Source organism: Ambystoma mexicanum, chromosome 8 (assembly GCF_040938575.1).
Source record: "Ambystoma mexicanum isolate Mex_15411 chromosome 8, UKY_AmexF1_1, whole genome shotgun sequence".
NCBI classification, from domain to species: Eukaryota; Metazoa; Chordata; class Amphibia; order Caudata; family Ambystomatidae; genus Ambystoma; species Ambystoma mexicanum.
In genome coordinates, this window is record NC_090929.1 from 650,396,202 (window position 1) to 650,412,778 (window position 16,577).

General features: G+C 49.0%; 1 protein-coding gene across 1 annotated transcript in view; it reads left to right on the forward strand.

Annotated features, from left to right (window-relative positions):
* The window catches only part of LOC138472281 (aflatoxin B1 aldehyde reductase member 4-like), a 577,056-nt gene extending 564,562 nt beyond the window's left edge, over positions 1 to 12,494 (forward strand). Inside the window, exon 7 of the mRNA XM_069610393.1 lies at positions 11,335 to 12,494. Within this exon, the coding sequence (XP_069466494.1) occupies positions 11,335 to 11,496 (162 nt within the window). The 3' untranslated portion in view covers positions 11,497 to 12,494. The remainder of the gene's footprint in view (positions 1 to 11,334) is intronic.
* The last annotated feature ends 4,083 nt before the right edge of the window (positions 12,495 to 16,577 follow it).

Here is a 16,577-nt window from a genome sequence, read left to right on the forward strand (position 1 = left end):
GCTGTCTGGCCAAGTCATCAGTTCTTTCCTTTGATATTATTAATTCCCTCTTGAGGGCATTAGTCTCTTGACGAGCGGCATGTACTTCGGCCCGTAATTGCCCCAGTAATTGGGCCAACTGATCAGTCTCAGAAGTTTCCATAGCGCCTGGGTGGGAATTTGTAGGAAGGCTTCGCGTTCTGTAACGCTCACCTGACTCCCACGGGGGCGCTGGCCTGGTTTGCGCTGCTGTGACCTCGTCTAAGGTGATGCGCAGGGTTCGGATGACGGACTGGACCGGCCCCCAGATCTGGCTTGTCTGACTCGCAGAAGTATCCTTCTGTAGGTGAGAATAGGGGGTTAACTGTCTGCGGGGTAATGCAATCGGCCTCCCACTTACCCCTCTCACCCTCCTCAAAACCCTTCTGTGCTTCCCCGTAGCGTCTCACCTTAGGGTCTGGAAGGACGAGCTCTCCATCCTGCTTCTGATGCAGGGGCGCGTTGGTATCCAGTTACGTCACTGGATTTTCGGATGGGTGAGAACCAAACTTGCTTGGCTTCTAGGTAAGTTTTTCTATAAGTGGTTCCCCTTGTGTCCATGCATTAATGTTCTAATGCTAATGTCTTTTTCCCCATAGGGGCCGGGGTACGGAATGCCGGGGAACAGGCACCGACCCGAGGTGAGAGGTGAAATCCATGTGGAAATCAAGTAAGTCTTTAATGAGTGTTTTGGTAATGTCTTTTCATTCACTCATTAACGCTGATGTCTTTTTCCCCTTAGGGGCCGGGTCTGAAAATGCCTGGATGCGGCGTGGACCCGAAATGAAAAGGGAATGACCCAACAGGTAAGTCTTGACATGGAGTTTTAGCTTCCCTTTTCCCTTCTTTCTCTCACCTTTGTTCTTGTCTTTTTCTCCCTAGGCGCGGGGGCGCAACTGCGAATCTGGATGGTCGCTGCTGAACATGGAGGCGCCCTGTAAAGGTGAGTAGAATGCGGCGCTGCAGCGATCGATGCGATGTGCTTTTAAAAATAAATGTCTTCCTTTTCAGGATTGTCGGCGAAATATCTCTGGGATGCAGATTTAGCAGGTGAGGCCTTTTCCTTCTTCTGTTCTCTTGTTCCCTTCCTTTGCAGGTGATTCAGGATGCTGGCAGGTGTGGCAGAAGTCAAGATGCAGGAGCAGACACGGTGAGCGTCCAGCTGCTAGATGCAGAACAAAGCGAAGCACGTGTGGCTGATCGGGTGTGGTTTAAATAGCCTTGGAAGAAGTTCCTAGAATGTGTCCTTCCTCCAATCGGGTATGTATCCTTCCCCGACCACGCCCGGGTGGTAAATGAGTCCCACAGCTAAAGTAGTTCCTTTCAGGCCTCAAGGAGGCTGGGGTTCTGCAGCATGGTCTGCATCAGGTAAGTGCATCCAAACACTTTCATAATGAGCCTGGCGCCTATGGCGCCAGGACTGACATTTTCTATGAGCCTGGCGCCATAGGCGCCAGGACGCTGGCCAAAGGCCCCCTATTAGGGGTTGCTGGGACCTTCCCCGGGGACTTGATGTCCGCTTTCGGTGACGCAGGGCCTGAGCCGGCTCCCCGGGAGCGGGCATCGTGACAATTATCTTCATCAGAAAGCAGATCTGGTAGATCTTCAAACTTTTCCTGCCCTGCCGGGCCCAAACAATGCATTAAAAGAGACTTCCTCCTCTCCACGCTGCAATTCTGACCACACACAACGCCAGCGTAATGTTCAAATGATTTAATCCATCATTTCCATGGAATAGCTGGCTCACCAACATCAGAGAGGAAAAACATTGGCGGCGGTACACTATTGAAAGACATGCTGATCGAAATGGGTATGTGCCACAAAATTGGAAAGGAATGACCAAAAATGCAAATGCAGTCCTCTTAATGTCTCTTTTAAATTCAAATGCAGTGACTTGCTGCAGTACAAATATTTATCACCTTAATTCTCTGTATTTTTTTTTTTTCATGTACTTGCACATATGTGCTGAGAATAGTGGTGGGAGGCTTGAAATAGTTAATTATCGTCCTTTCCTTGCGATTCAAATGTTGTAGATTATGTGTCCCAATACAATAAGGTATGCACAGCCAAACATATGACTTTCTGCAGTATAAACACTTGTCGGTTCAATTTCATGTGTACATTCACTTCCCATGTATTTGCGCCCATACACTGAGAATTACGGTAGATGGGAAAGCTTGAAGCAGGCAGAAAGCACCTGTATTCTGTGACATACGGTAAAATTAACAGCACAGGCCAAGAGGCGTGTCCGGACGGCATACGTTGGAAGCAAACACAAGCAGGATGAAAGAAAAACACACACTTAATTGACCCTGACTCGGCGTCGCTGGAAGTCGAGTTGATTGTAAGCGGAGCGGAGCGGCAACAGCTTTTAAGACAGCTGCAAGGCCTGCTGCGCTCTCACAGACTCAGAGTCGAAGACGGTCAACAGAGTTAGGTAAGATGAAAGCCTGGGACACACGGGGGGGCGGTGGGGCCTGAAGATCCTCGTCGCCACTTGAAGTGGTCAAATACACGGAGGATGACGTGGTTATTTAACACGTTATTTATTTACACTAATTGCCTAGTGAAAGTGAATCGGCCCCACCGACCACGGAAAGCAACTGAAATAAAGCGGGTTTGAAACTCGCATTCCAATCATACGTCTCTATATTCTATCCATCCTTCCATCACGAGAGGCTCGCGCAGAGTCTCGTGATGAAAGGATGAAAGGATATTACAAATACCCTTAGCTGGCTGGGGGAACTGAGGATCTCGCTGGGCCCTCCACAGACATATAATCACAGGAACACCAGAGTGGTCCAAGAAGGAGCTTACGCCACACAGGAATTAACAGTTTATTACAGGTCCAAACACAGCTGGGAGAGCACGATTGAAACAGCACAGTGGAACAGAAAGTAATGAAGGTAGCTGTCAGTGCCCCCTACTGCGCCTAAACTTTTTATAGGTTTTCACAGTATTAGCATGGGCAAACTTTGCAACTAAAGTTAAATTATCATACTATGCTTATTGACAGGCATAGTCAGTCCCCTATAGCTACATATACATTACCCACTCATGATTGGAGGAGCCACTTGTGACCCCCTCACACCACCCTCTATGACGTCACAAACCTTTCCACATCACCCCACAATGATAGTAATTGCATCACATGTTTGTGCTGACCGCCAGAACTTCAATCATCTGCTAGTGCCCTTTCTCATGAGACACACAAATCAACCTGAACTTGGCAAGAAGGAGACATTCACACGGCAGCCGACCAATGATGTGCCCTGCTGACATTGGCAAGGACACCAAATACTGTTGCATCCCAGGGACACAAAACTCTCTCTGTGATTGGTTGCCTCCCGGCTCACCCCCACACCCCACAGCTCTCTTCCCAGGCCCATCTGTCACAATGCGATTTGAAACTGCTTCCCCACTGTAAGTTAGCTCCTATCTGCCTGTATTTATTAACTAAATCGCTTTCTTTCCCAGCGAGTGCCCAGATGCCGGGCTTGCTGTCCTCGAAAGTATCGGCTGGACAAATCTCCCAGCGATTACAGTCCCCAGGGAACACTCAGTTTGCAACATTTCTCCAACACACTGCTGTGGCTGGGTGTTCGAGAAATTCATGGCGGCCCTCGAACGCAGGGCGTGTCAGTGTGAAAACCCAAGTGACTTACTTGCGGCTTATGTCCCATCATGACTGCAGTGTAGTGGTTGATATAGTATACTACCACTCTTACCCCCTCCCCCGAATCCCTAGCCAGTGGCGTAGCCAGGATCACATAACAAGTGGCAACGCTGAATTTACACCTTTGCCTCATCGCTACAGGCAGCTTATCCTTCGGGGTTTAAATTGTATCATAGTGGTGGCCTTCATCACTGTCAAAGTATGTAACTGTAGTGGAGTAAGAAGATTGCAGGGTGCATTTCCAGGGAACCCTACTTTATTGACTGGAGTTTTCTAATGAAGGTTCATTCCTGGAGATCCTACCAAAGCGCGTGCACTGTAGAAGGATAAGTAGCATGCATTAATGGTAACCTCAGTAGAGACACTCCAAGAGGGTACGGAGGATGCAGGAGGAAGTTGGAAACTGTACTCTGTAAATGTAAAGGGCAAGCAGAAAGTCCTTTGTCAAGGATCCCAACCACATACTTCCAGAGTGTTTAGAGAAGGGTCACTATCAATGAATGATGTACACTCCTAAGACCCTGTTAAGTAATGCTGGTATGTTGATGTTGTGAATTGCTGGGAACATCACCCCGTAGGCGGCCGAAGTTATGGGTGGTCCAAGGTTCCTTGCTGGAAATTCCAGCCTTCGGCATAGGGTAAGGGAGGTGAATCACTGTGAATCCCCACCAAGTTGTTAAGGGTGAAGAGTATATTATTACGACACGTTCAGTACCTTACAGAGTATGGATTGTATTAGGGGAAAATTCACAATATGGAGGAAGTAGACTGGAGTTTCCTTATTATGCTGCTAACGAGGTCTGTGGTCCTGCTCTGGAACGTTGTTGCCCAGTGAGCAGCTCAGCCCTACCCATACACCGAATTTGAATTCCTGGTAATGCGAGATTGAGGCACCCCTTCTTGTCCCGATACTACTGTACCCAAGGGGCCAAGGACCACGGACCTAACACCCTTCACGGGCTGCCCTGCGGTGCTCCGGTGCACTCCCGTAGCATACCAAGTAAATCACACGGGAACAATAAGGCGGGAGCAATGGACAAATACGCTAAGTCACTTCTCAGACAGGAGCAGGGAGGGTCACCACTGAACCAGGACGATTCTGAGGCACCCTCGTGCCCCCCTCAGCCTGACCTCACTACCTTGATGGAAACCATGGCGAAAAACTTCGTGTCATTCCACGGGAAGCTGGATGACATTAATGCAAGTGTTGCCTCTATGCGGGCCAACTTGGATCAACATGGTACCAGGCTGGCGGAGGCCGAGACACGAATCGGGGCCAATGAGGATGGAGTGCACACTCTCCAAAACACTGTTTCTGAACTGGTGCGTGATATGAAGCAAGTCAAGGCAAAATGCGATGATTTGGAGTCCAGGTCCCGTGTCCCGTCGGAATAATCTCAGCATTGTGGGGGTCCCGGAATCCGCCCTCAAGGGCAAGATGGGGCAGGCTGTTGAAAATCTGCTGAGAGACCTCCTGGGTAATCCCCAACTCTCCCCTTTCTTCACGATTGAGCGCGCTCCTCGGGCGCTGACCCCCCGTCCCAAACCGGGGGACTTCCCCAGGCCGATCATTACCAAGGTTTTGAGTTTTCGGGACAGAGACCATATACTACGCTTGGCCCGGGAGAAGGGGGAACTGAAATTTGAATCTCAGACTATTAGAGTTTTTCCAGACTTGTCCACCAGTGTGCAAATGGAGCGCAGGCAGTTCAACTGCGTGAAACAGTTGCTCAGGGAGAGGAAAATTGAGTATGCCCAGCACGCCTGAAGCTTACTCATCGCAATAAGTTATACTTTTTCACGGTGCCGGAGGAAGCAGTGAAATTCATCGAAGCCCACATCCCGCTTCCCGACTCGGTCGAGGAGCCAATAGTTGATGGCTGAAGAAGCGAACGCTGACCCGCACAGGTGGTCCGCCCTGGGCGCTGCTAACACATGCGTTGTCTATATTTCCCTTGTTGTAGTCATGAACCTTCCATCCTCTATATCCTCTGCTAATTGTAACCTGTTGTTAAGGCTCCCTGTATTGTACTAATTGATACCGCTACATGATACACGGTGCGTTGCACCAATCTCACACTCAAGTTGGGTTAACGGCAACAGCGACCCCCGCTGCAGCTGCAATGCCGAGTTTGGCATGTTATGACCGTTGTATGCGCCTCAGTTGGGCGTGCAGGCAGGTGTGCCCCTGTTACTTTGGGCGCGCCTTTGTTGGGTCTTGGGGCGGGTTCTTGTGCACTGCTTGGTTGGGGAGCACAGTGAGGGTGGGGGGTGGCAGGGTTGAGGGATGTTATCTTAAAAATGGCAAGGAGAGTGTGGCTTGGAGGGTGGAAGGGTGTGTCACCGCATTGATAATCACCACATGGTCAACAATCAAAGCTACGCGATGCTGGGATGTCCCATAAAGTCGTAACATGGCTATTAGGCTAATGTCATGGAATGTTCGGGAGCTCAGTAATTTCACTAAGGCCCGCAGGATAACGGCATACGCCCAGAGGCATGGGGCCAATATTCTCCTTCTACAAGAAACCCACGCACTTGTGCATCTCTCCTCCTCTCGGGTGCCGGCATGGGGCGCCAATAAATTCTACACCGCATATTCCTCTCAGTCCAGGGGAGTTCTAACCTTGATTCACAAATCAGTGGAATTTTCCTTACGCACTAGCCACATAGATCGAGAGGGTAGATACGTGATCCTCCATTGTCTATTAGCTAACACGGAGTGCCTGCTGGTCAACACATACGCCCCGAGCATAGACACCCCCGAATTCTTCGATGATATCAATATCCTACTTCCGAGATACATCGGGATCCCGGTTATTTGGGGGGGGCGGGTGGGGGCATGAATCTCATACTAAACACTGAGCTTGACAGATCGGGCACTGCACACAGGACGATGTCCAGAGCCGCTAGTCGGCTCCAGGCACACATGGGCCCAGTTGGCCTAATTAACGCCTGGAGAGCACTCAACCCACTGGCTAGGGAGTACACGTTTTACTCTTCTGCACATGACAGTCATTCCAGAATCGATCTCTTCCTCCTGTCGGCCGGGCTGATGGGGAAGAACCTCAGCATGAAGATAATACCACGCACACTTTCAGACCACTCCCCGGTGACACTCGACATTACCCTGCAGCCTGCACTACCTCGTCACTCCAACTGGCGCTTTAAATCTGAGGCGCTACATGACATAGTTTTTAAGGCCGACATCCTTGCGGATATCAATTCGTTTTTTGACAACAATAAACGTCATGGCACAACTGATAGGGTCCGGTGGGAGGCTTTCAAGGTGTTCATCAGAGGGATATGTATCTCTAGGGAAGCAGGGGTCCTGAAAGACATTAGGAACTCTTTACAATGCTCCGAGTCAAAGCTCAAGGAACTAGAGCGCGAATACGCCTCTGCTCCCTCCCCGCCCAAGTTGGCACAGATATGTGCGGAATTGGAGACCTTTGAGGCAGATGCCCTCAGGGAGATACGATATTATGCACAACCCATTGCGGCTTGTAAGTATGGCGAGGGGGAAAGACCCGGTCGAACACTGGCCAGGCTGGGCCGGATTGAGGGGGGCAGAACCCGTATTGACTGTAGTAGGAGCAAGGACGGTGTCCGACATTGGGCTGACCAACCCATTCTTGAGACCTTTTCGGAATTCTATGCTGCCCTCTATGCCCCGCAGAGTGAGCATAGCCCTCAGGATCTGGATCATCTCCTTGACAGTATCCCCATGTCCTATATATCCCACGCCACTAAAGAGCAGCTGGACGTTCCCATCTCTCTTGACGAGATCACTGAGGCTATTTCCGCCCTCCCCAAAGGCAAGGCCCCCAGTCCGGATGGCCTGACCGCTGAATTTTATCAAGAGCATGTTGCTCTACTGGCCCCGCGCCTGCATGAGGTGTGGGACGAGTTCCTTTGCCTTGCCACTCTCCCCCAATCCCTACGTGAGGCTATTATCACTGTACTCCCAAAGCCAGGCAAACCCCCGGAGGAGTGTGGCTCCTACAGACCTCTTTCTCTTATGAATAGACACCAACATTTTCGCCAAAATCATTGCAAACAGGTTCCTCCCCATCATGACGTACCTAATCCACCCGGACCAAAGCGGCTTTGTCCCTGACCGCTCCACTGCTTTAAATATCCGGCGCCTATTCAATGTCATCTCTAGAATTGACCCTAAAGCTAACGTGGTTGCTGTGACACTAGATACCCAAAAGGCGTTCGATATGGTTTCATGGCAATACTTGTGGGCGATGCTGGAGAAGATGGGAATCGGCCCACGCATGCTCTCCTATATCAAACTGCTTTACACAAACCCAGTGGCCAGAGTCCTGGTTAATTCTCAGCTCCCTTCACTCTCCACAGAGGGACGCGCCAGGGGTGCCCATTCTCCCCCCTACTATTTGCGATGGCTATCGAGCCAATTGCGGACAGTGTAAGAGACAAACATACTTGTGAGGGGATACGCCTGCGTGACACACCCGAAATTATATCATTGTATGCGGACGACGTGGTTCTGTATATCAGGGACCCCTCGGTCCACTTAGACCCAATCATCCGTGAGATAATCAAAATAGGTACATTTTCGGGTTTCACTATAAATTACACCAAATCAGATATCTTCCCTCTCACACCTGCAACCCCTCAACCATCATGCGAATTCCCACTCAGGTGGGCCCCAGGAGGCATTAAATATCTTGGGGTTCAGGTCTGTCTAGGGCCTCCCTTTTGGCTGACAACTATGGTGCTGCTGCGCAGTACGCGGAAGCTAGAATGAAGAGGTGGAGTAGTCTCCCCCTGTCTCTAGCGGGAAGACTGTCGCGAATCAAAATGATTATAGTTCCAAAGCTCCTATACATATTCGCCAACGTCCCACTCTGGCCCGGGAAGCACTATTTCACAGACTTACACGCAGGGTTTGCCAGGTTTCTGTGGCACGCCGGGGCCGTCCTCAGGAAATGGCAGCATATGATTTTACCATACGAGAAGAGGGGTCTCAACGCGCCGGATATAGCTCGATACTGGATTGCTGCACAAGCCCATCATGCAACTCACTGATATAAACACCAAGACCCACCTCCTCATGTCAAATTCGAGATCCTGGCAACCGAGGAGATAAATGTTATGTCCCTGATCCTCTTCCACTCGTATCATTCTGACGCCCCGGCTGACCCAGTGTCCACCACAATCAGGGCATGGAAACAGATGCTGCAACCCCACTCTAACCTCCGTCCGTACTATAAATGGCTGCCCATATGGTCATTCCCAGGCCTCAGCCCCACACAGGATAAACTCCTCATGCGACACTGGCTGGACCTGGGGTATTGGGCGCTTTCCGACCTATTCCCCGAAGGGAAATTTATCACCCCGCAGACATGGAGGCCAGGACACTCTGGCTCACCATTGGAGTTACTGCAATACTTTAGACTCAGAGCGGCAGTGCAGGACATGTGGCCCTCATACCTGGACGAACCCCCAGAGTCCACCGAAATCTGCTACATTGATAACTCTGCAGGGGGCAAGGGCATGATATCCGTCCTTTACAAAATGTTGATAGAACGTACTGCAGAACCTTCCTATAAAATTCATGATGCATGGAGCCAGGAACTGGGGTTGGCAATCACTGACGAGATGTGGGCAAAAATGTGTACACACACACATGTAAGGTTTCCCTCAACTCTAGAATTAGATGTGTGCAATTCAAACTCCTTAATCGCCTGTATTATACTCCTCATGTGGTTGGGAAGTTCTCACGAAATCAACCCCACGTTTGCCAGAAATGCAAATCCAACGAGGCGGATCACGCACACATGTTCTGGTCCTGTGGGGCACTGGCCCCGTTCTGGGAGGCTGTGCTCAAAGCCCTCTCGGAGATGGTGGAGTTCCAGATTGATCTTGCCCCCCTGGCTGTGTTGTTCGGGCGGTGGGAGGGAGAGGGGGCTAGACAGGTTGCTAAATTTTTGAACGTGGGAGCCATAGTGGCCAAGAGATGCATTCTGCAGTGTTGGAAGCGGCGATCCCCCCCTACGCTAGAAATGTGGCTTAAGGCTCTCACTTGGACACAGGTGTGTGAGGAGGACTATATCAATACACTGCCTGTGAATCCTCGCCCCAAAAACGTGTGGACAGAGTTCTGTAGCTATTTGAACAGCAAAGCTGATTTGGAGCTCTTATCCTCGCCCCCATCGCCAGATCAGACAGGGGTGTAGGCTGAGCTGTGGCTCCGCCCACTGGACTTGATCTGTTTTTGTGAATGTGCCTGCCCTGTCACTAATGCACTGATTGTTTGTCCATACCCTTAAACATGTAATATGTTTTGTTGATGTAGTATGTAATGCACCTGCTACAGCTTCTTGCCAATAAAGAAAGGTTTTTTTAAAAAAACTAATGTGAGCAGAGAGGAGGATGCATTGTCAAGGGCCTAACCAAATACACTGCATTGGATCAATGGCTGTGCAAAGTGCTTTGCTTGGAACCCCAACCTCTGCATTGCAAGTCTGTAAGCCGGATGCATTGCTTGACGCAAAGTTTTAATAACCCATGGGACCCGTGTGCACTTAAGACAAAGTTAAAATTGTTCTGTGCACATGTATAAAACTATTTGCATCTTTTAAGAAGTATTTCCGTTTAAGCTGCCATTTAACCCATGATGGAATCGGAATGAAATCATGAAAACCCATAGCACAACAAATGGTGTACGAGCATGGTGTACATGTTCTCTGAGAGAGTACACTTCACACTAAAAGTGACACTAGAAACAGTTAATTTAATATTTAAATATTCATCAAAGCAGTGCAAGCTTATAGTCCCATTCCATAATATTGCTGTATAGCAATGTGTAGTATGAATCATCTAAATTACGATACATTCTTTCATATCCCCCACATGCTAGAATGTCACTTTTAATGTTTCATTACATGACTGGAAGCTACACCACCAAATCTCATGAAACATGACGTATAACCAATTGAAAGAACTGTACATGGATAACATTAATATTTAATAACGGTGGAGCATTAGTCATAATGGACACTATGAAATATCACAGCGAATGCAGGACAAATCCGACCCTAATGGAGGCTATTGAAAGATTCTTTAGGAAATTCTTACACTGGTCTTCTCAAATGGTTGAAGCTGGAAACCCCATAGTATGCACTGCATTTAGATAAGGAGGAAGAAGGGGTGGATTGTGAAGGCGCAGCATGCATGTCCTCATATGCTGGGGTGCAGGAGAATTAAGGGTTAATTGCTTGGGTGTCCAGCCAATACATTGCTGTCGGTAAGGTGGGTGAATTACTGCATGCTGAATTGGTACATTGTTTGGGATCTCTGCCTGTAAATGTCAGGTGGTATAAAGGGTGAATGCACTTCTGAGGTTTTCGTGGTCCATTGATGGGAATCCTGGCTCATAGATTGCAGGTAGTTAGGAATGTGAACGATGCGTTGCTATGGATGTCGGTCTGTGCACTGAAATTGAAAAGGAGGGTAAGAGGGTGCATTGCTGATTAATATGTTGCTGGGGAGACCACAGCATGCACTACAGTGACATGAGTAAAGTCTGATGGTGATTCTGTACAAATCCAAAGCATAGTCTTTCATAGTCTGGTTGATGCTAATCATGTCTTCCTCATCTTGATCAGGGAGAGCATGGCGATGCTGTGATCATTGGAATATCCAGTATGGAGCAGCTGAAGCAGAATCTGGCCGGGGCCGAAGAAGGTCCCTTGCTCCCAGCAGTCCTTGAAGCCTTCGATCAAGCCTGGAACCTTGTGGCTCATGAATGCCCCAACTATTTTCGCTAGCCAACGCTGTGAGCCAAGTACCCTGGATCACCTGCAATCAGATAAACAATGCACACAATGAATCGAATGAACAGTTTATTGAAATGAACAATTTAATGAAATACACAAGCAAAGAAGCAAACAAATAATGACATATACATTTAATGGAGCACAAAACGACTGATGTGTACTGTAATGAAACACATGGCCAGAGCTGGCACATTTAAGTATCTAGGTTCTCAAACTGTTGTCGAAAGGAGTAGCCTTTCTAGGATTTAGAATTACTGTACAGCAGAATGTGTATGCGTGAGCACACATTTACTATCAGATTGGTTTTAAGTGTACATGGCAATCATATGCTACAAACTCCCAGTGCTCGTCTTCAAATGCTTTGCCATTCTGCTGCTTCATTTCTTGCATCCTCTGTGCTGCAGCTGTATGGCTGGTCCCCTCTGTTGCCTCGTGGTTACCAAATGTGCCCCCAGATTTTGTTAGAAAGGTGGAGGACTGCTGACATACCCATGGATGAGTTGGCCAATGGATCCTGCTGATGTGTTTATGGATTGACCAGTCTGCAAGGAGGGATCTGGCAGATGTTCCCATGCAATGGCAGGTTTGAGCTGGGAGGAATCCTGTCGGTGTAACCATTGTTTAGCCTATCTGTTTTTGGTGGGAACCTGTTAATGTACATGTCTGTCTGTCATGCAATGCCTCAGTAAGTCTAGTTCTGACTTGCTCTGCCTATGGCTTGTTCATTCTTTGCTGATATCAAGGCCTGGGCATGTATCATGTACTTGAGTTCAAATTAGTTCTGTTCACCTAATGCACACACGCTGTATGGTTTTGAGCAAATGAAAATGCTTCTGTTAGTGGGCCTCCTCTCTAAATTGGATGCTACCAGAAGGCGACTTTTCCCACCTTAATTAAATAATTAAAAAAAGAATGCAATCATGGTTCCTGATTGAAAAACCATTAATGCTGATCCAAACCTTCCAAATAAAAATTAAGCCTTCAAGCAATGTGCTTTGTTAAAAGGAGTATTCATATCTACTGAGACACACTTGGGTGTGGTATCGAGTGAATTTTGGAATACTGCTAAGGTGGCGCTTGGTCCAGGACTCGCACAGCAATGTTTATAAGAGCCCTGCACTGTTAAGGTTGCCATTTTTCCCAATGTCACAGAATTCTCTCTGCACACCATGCTACTGCTGAAAGGACTGCCTTAGATTTTTAGGAATATAATCGTCTGTGAATGTGCCTACTTCCTCTTCCTGTACTCATGCTAATCTCTCTGAAGTAGCTCTTCTCCCAAACTGGCAGTTGCATTTATATATCTTAATCAGGAGTTCCTTTGCATTTTTTCCTAGCTATTCATGTACTCGGCCCTACGAGTATAGCTCTAAAAGAATAGTTATTCAAACCAGTACCATATAATTTTTCAATTTCTCATACAAACGTCTGTTTTTTATTCAGTACCAGGATAACACATTTTTCGAAGGGATTGTGTCCTCCGATGTATTCCTCATCTTAGATATCTCCTTCCAGCTCTGCTGGCCTCGGAAAATTTTTCTCTAGAGGGCGCTGCGCGTCGACGTCCTCCGAGTCGATGTCCCTCGACAGCCGCCGTATCGATGTCGACGTCATCCTGCCTATAAAGGCCGCGCGCAGCGTCCGTTGCTCAGTTCCGTTTTTCCGCGCTTACTCAGTGCCTCGGAACCGTTGCTCAGTTCTTGTCAGATTAATACTATTTACCTCGAGTTATTCGATCCGTACTCGATGGCTTCCTCGTCGGAACCGACAACTCCTCGATCCGGCTTCAAAAAATGCCGAGATTGTGGAAAAAAGATGTCGCTGACTGACCCTCACAGAGTTTGTCTGTGGTGTTTGGGAGCTGAACACCATTGTTCGGAGTGCGAGGACTGTATGTCCATGACAGCTAAGGCCCTGAAGGAGCGCAGGGGGAAGCTGGAGAAAGGTAAGACTTTTAAAGCTTCTTCTTCGTCGACGAAGTCGAGACACTCGTCTCCTCGTCACCATTCGTGCTCCATGTCTCGGAGTGGGTCCCATCACTCCTCGAGATCGAAGCACTCGAAGAGGAGACGTCGAAGATCCCCTTCTCCGTCTTCCTCTTCCTCTGTTTCGCCAAAAAGAATCCCTAGCCCCACGAAACATAGTTCCCGGGCTGAATGGGAGGAATCCCGCAAAAATATGATGAGCGTCTTCGGGAAAGCGGCCTCGACCCCCTCGAAGACTGCCGAGAGCGATGCTCTGGTCGAAAGACCCGAAGGTCAAAAACGCTGCGAGTCGCAGTACCCGGCGAAGGAAACCTCTCAAGCGCGTCTCGAACCCTCGAGTAGGACTATGACCTCCAAACCTTCCTGGAAGGTTCCGTCGACGCCGTCGACGAGGGTTCCGTCGACGCCGAGGTCGGTGTCTTCGACGCCGTTGTCGAAGGGACCTTCGACACACGGGTCTGTCGACTCGACGCCAGCTTCGACACCGGCGTCGACACCAAGAAAAGTCACGGTCACGACACACCCAGTGACTATCCCCAGGTCCTCGATGACGATGGCTTCGAGATTGTCGAGTAGAATCCCAATTCTGTCGAGGTCATCGAGGCCTCTGCCTTTGTTTTTGACGCCACGCTCAAAGCCTTCGACGTCGACGACATCGACGTTTTCGAGGCCAATAATGACAAGTTCGGCATCCTCTGCCTTGGAAATGGGATTTACTCCCTTTATGAGTTCAGAACAATTGAGAACTATGTCCTCAATTTTGGAAGAGGGTGAATTGTCTGAACAGGAAGACACATTTGAGTTGCAGGGACCTGTAACCCCAATTAGAGAGGAATTTTCCTCTGAAGAATGCAGGTTAAAGGATCTTCATGATTCCTTACATGAGGCAAGTGGGTTAGACACTTCCCCTGAGGTGGAGTTTGCTAGGCCAGACCCGGGGGAGCATGCTGAAACCCCCTATAGAGCCTTAATGGCCAGGCTCACAGAGTTTATGGGGTGATCTGCACCTTCACAATCTTTCCAACAAGATGACCTCACGGATATTCTTGATAAAGGCCCACGGGAGGATCCTGTGGTGCCTTTCCATAAAGCTCTTCAGAGGAAGATTATGACAAACTGGGAAACCCCAGATGTCGTCCCGGCAGTAAATAAAAGACTTTCTACAAAATATAGGGTATCCTCTACAGACCCGGAGTTTTTGTCAAAACACCCATCCCCAGAAAGTCTGGTGGTACAGGCAGCATCTTCTACCTATGTCAAGACGGCTTATCCTACCGTCCCACAGGACAGGGACGATAAAAAATATGATGCTATGGCAAAGAAAGTTTTTTCGGCATGTAGCATGGCGTTAAAATCTGTTAATGCTACTTGCACCCTTGCTAGGTTCAGCCATACACTTTGGGAGTGTGCTTCTACAGCGGCTGACTGCATCCCGGAGGGAGAAGAAAGGGATGCGTTCCTGAATATTATACAGGACGGTAAAGACGCTATGTGCGAATCCCTCCAGACGGGCATTGATTCGGCTGACAGTATCAGCAGAGCAATGGCGGCAAGTACATCAACCCGGAGATTCGCTTGGTTGAGAAAGTCCGGTTTTGCCCCAGATGCGCAAGCCAGGCTCTTGAACATGCCATTCGATGGCTCTTCTTTGTTCGGGAAAAAGGCAGATGACAGTTTAGAGAAACTGCAAACTTCAAAAGCAGCAGCAAAATCCCTAGGAGCTGCAATCCGTCAGACTCCTTTTCGTCCCACAGGAACCTCTGCGAGGGGCAAGTCCTTTCGCTTCTACTCCGCATTCGGAAGAGGTAGAGGACGACCGGCTCAAAGGGGACAAAGAAGAACTACCCGAGGTGGACGGGGTAGATATTCAAAAGCCGCAGCAACAGCAGGTGCCTCTTTACCATCGGCATCTGCATCAGCCGCCCCAAAACCACTCTGAGGACTTCCCTCAAAGGACACCTGTAGGAGGCAGGTTGACTCAACATCTGGCGGTATGGCAGGCTATCACGTCAGATGCTTGGGCATTGGAAACAGTTGCCCAAGGTTACTGCCTGCCTTTCCTACGTATACCTCAGAGACATCCACCGGGGATCAGCTCTCAGAAAGCTCCAGATCCGCTCCTCTTGCAGGAAATTTTGGACCTGCTAGAGAAAGGTGCCATAGAACCGGTACCTGTAGCGGAGAGGAACAAGGGCTGGTACTCCCCTTACTTTCTCATTCCAAAGAAAGATGGAGGACTGAGACCCATCTTGGACTTGCGAGAATTGAACAAATTCCTCAGAAAAGACAAATTCAAGATGGTCACTCTTTCTCAGATCCTCCAGGCCCTTCAGTTCCAGGACTGGTTGGTATCTCTGGACCTTCAGGACGCTTATTTCCATGTGCCTATCCATCTCAAACACAGGAAATACCTGAGGTTCGCAATTGGCAACTCTCACTATCAATTTCGAGTGCTGCCATTTGGGCTGACCTCCGCCCCGAGGGTCTTCACCAAGTTAATGTCGGTAGTGGCTGCTAGTCTAAGGAGGGAAGGGATTCATGTCTACCCCTACCTGGACGATTGGTTGATCAGGGCTGTTTCTTCGGAACAAGCTCAGATCCAGCTAAATCACGTGTGCCACTTCCTTCACAGACTGGGCTTCTCCCTCAATTTAAAGAAGTCACAAATGATATCATCGCAGAGACTCCAGTTCATAGGAGCGATCCTGGACACTTCCCTGGGAAAAGCCTCGCCACCAGAGGTGAGGGCTCAAGATATTCTACAGATGGTTACCAAGTTCCAACATGCCCAACGTCTCCCAGCCTTCGACTTTTTGAGGTTGCTAGGCCTCATGGCATCCTGCATTTTCCTAGTGCCAGAGGCTCGCCTGAGAATGAGATCCCTCCAGTGGGCACGGAGGACTCAGAGGTCACAATTCTCAGGGAGAATGACAGATCTTCTTCAGGTTCCCGACAGAGTAGCTCGAGACCTTCAGTGGTGGGCCTGTCAGGAGAACATTCTGAAAGGAGAACAGTTTTGGCAACCCTGGCCGGAGATAACAGTAGTCACGGATGCCTCACTCACGGGGTGGGGAGCCCACGCCAACC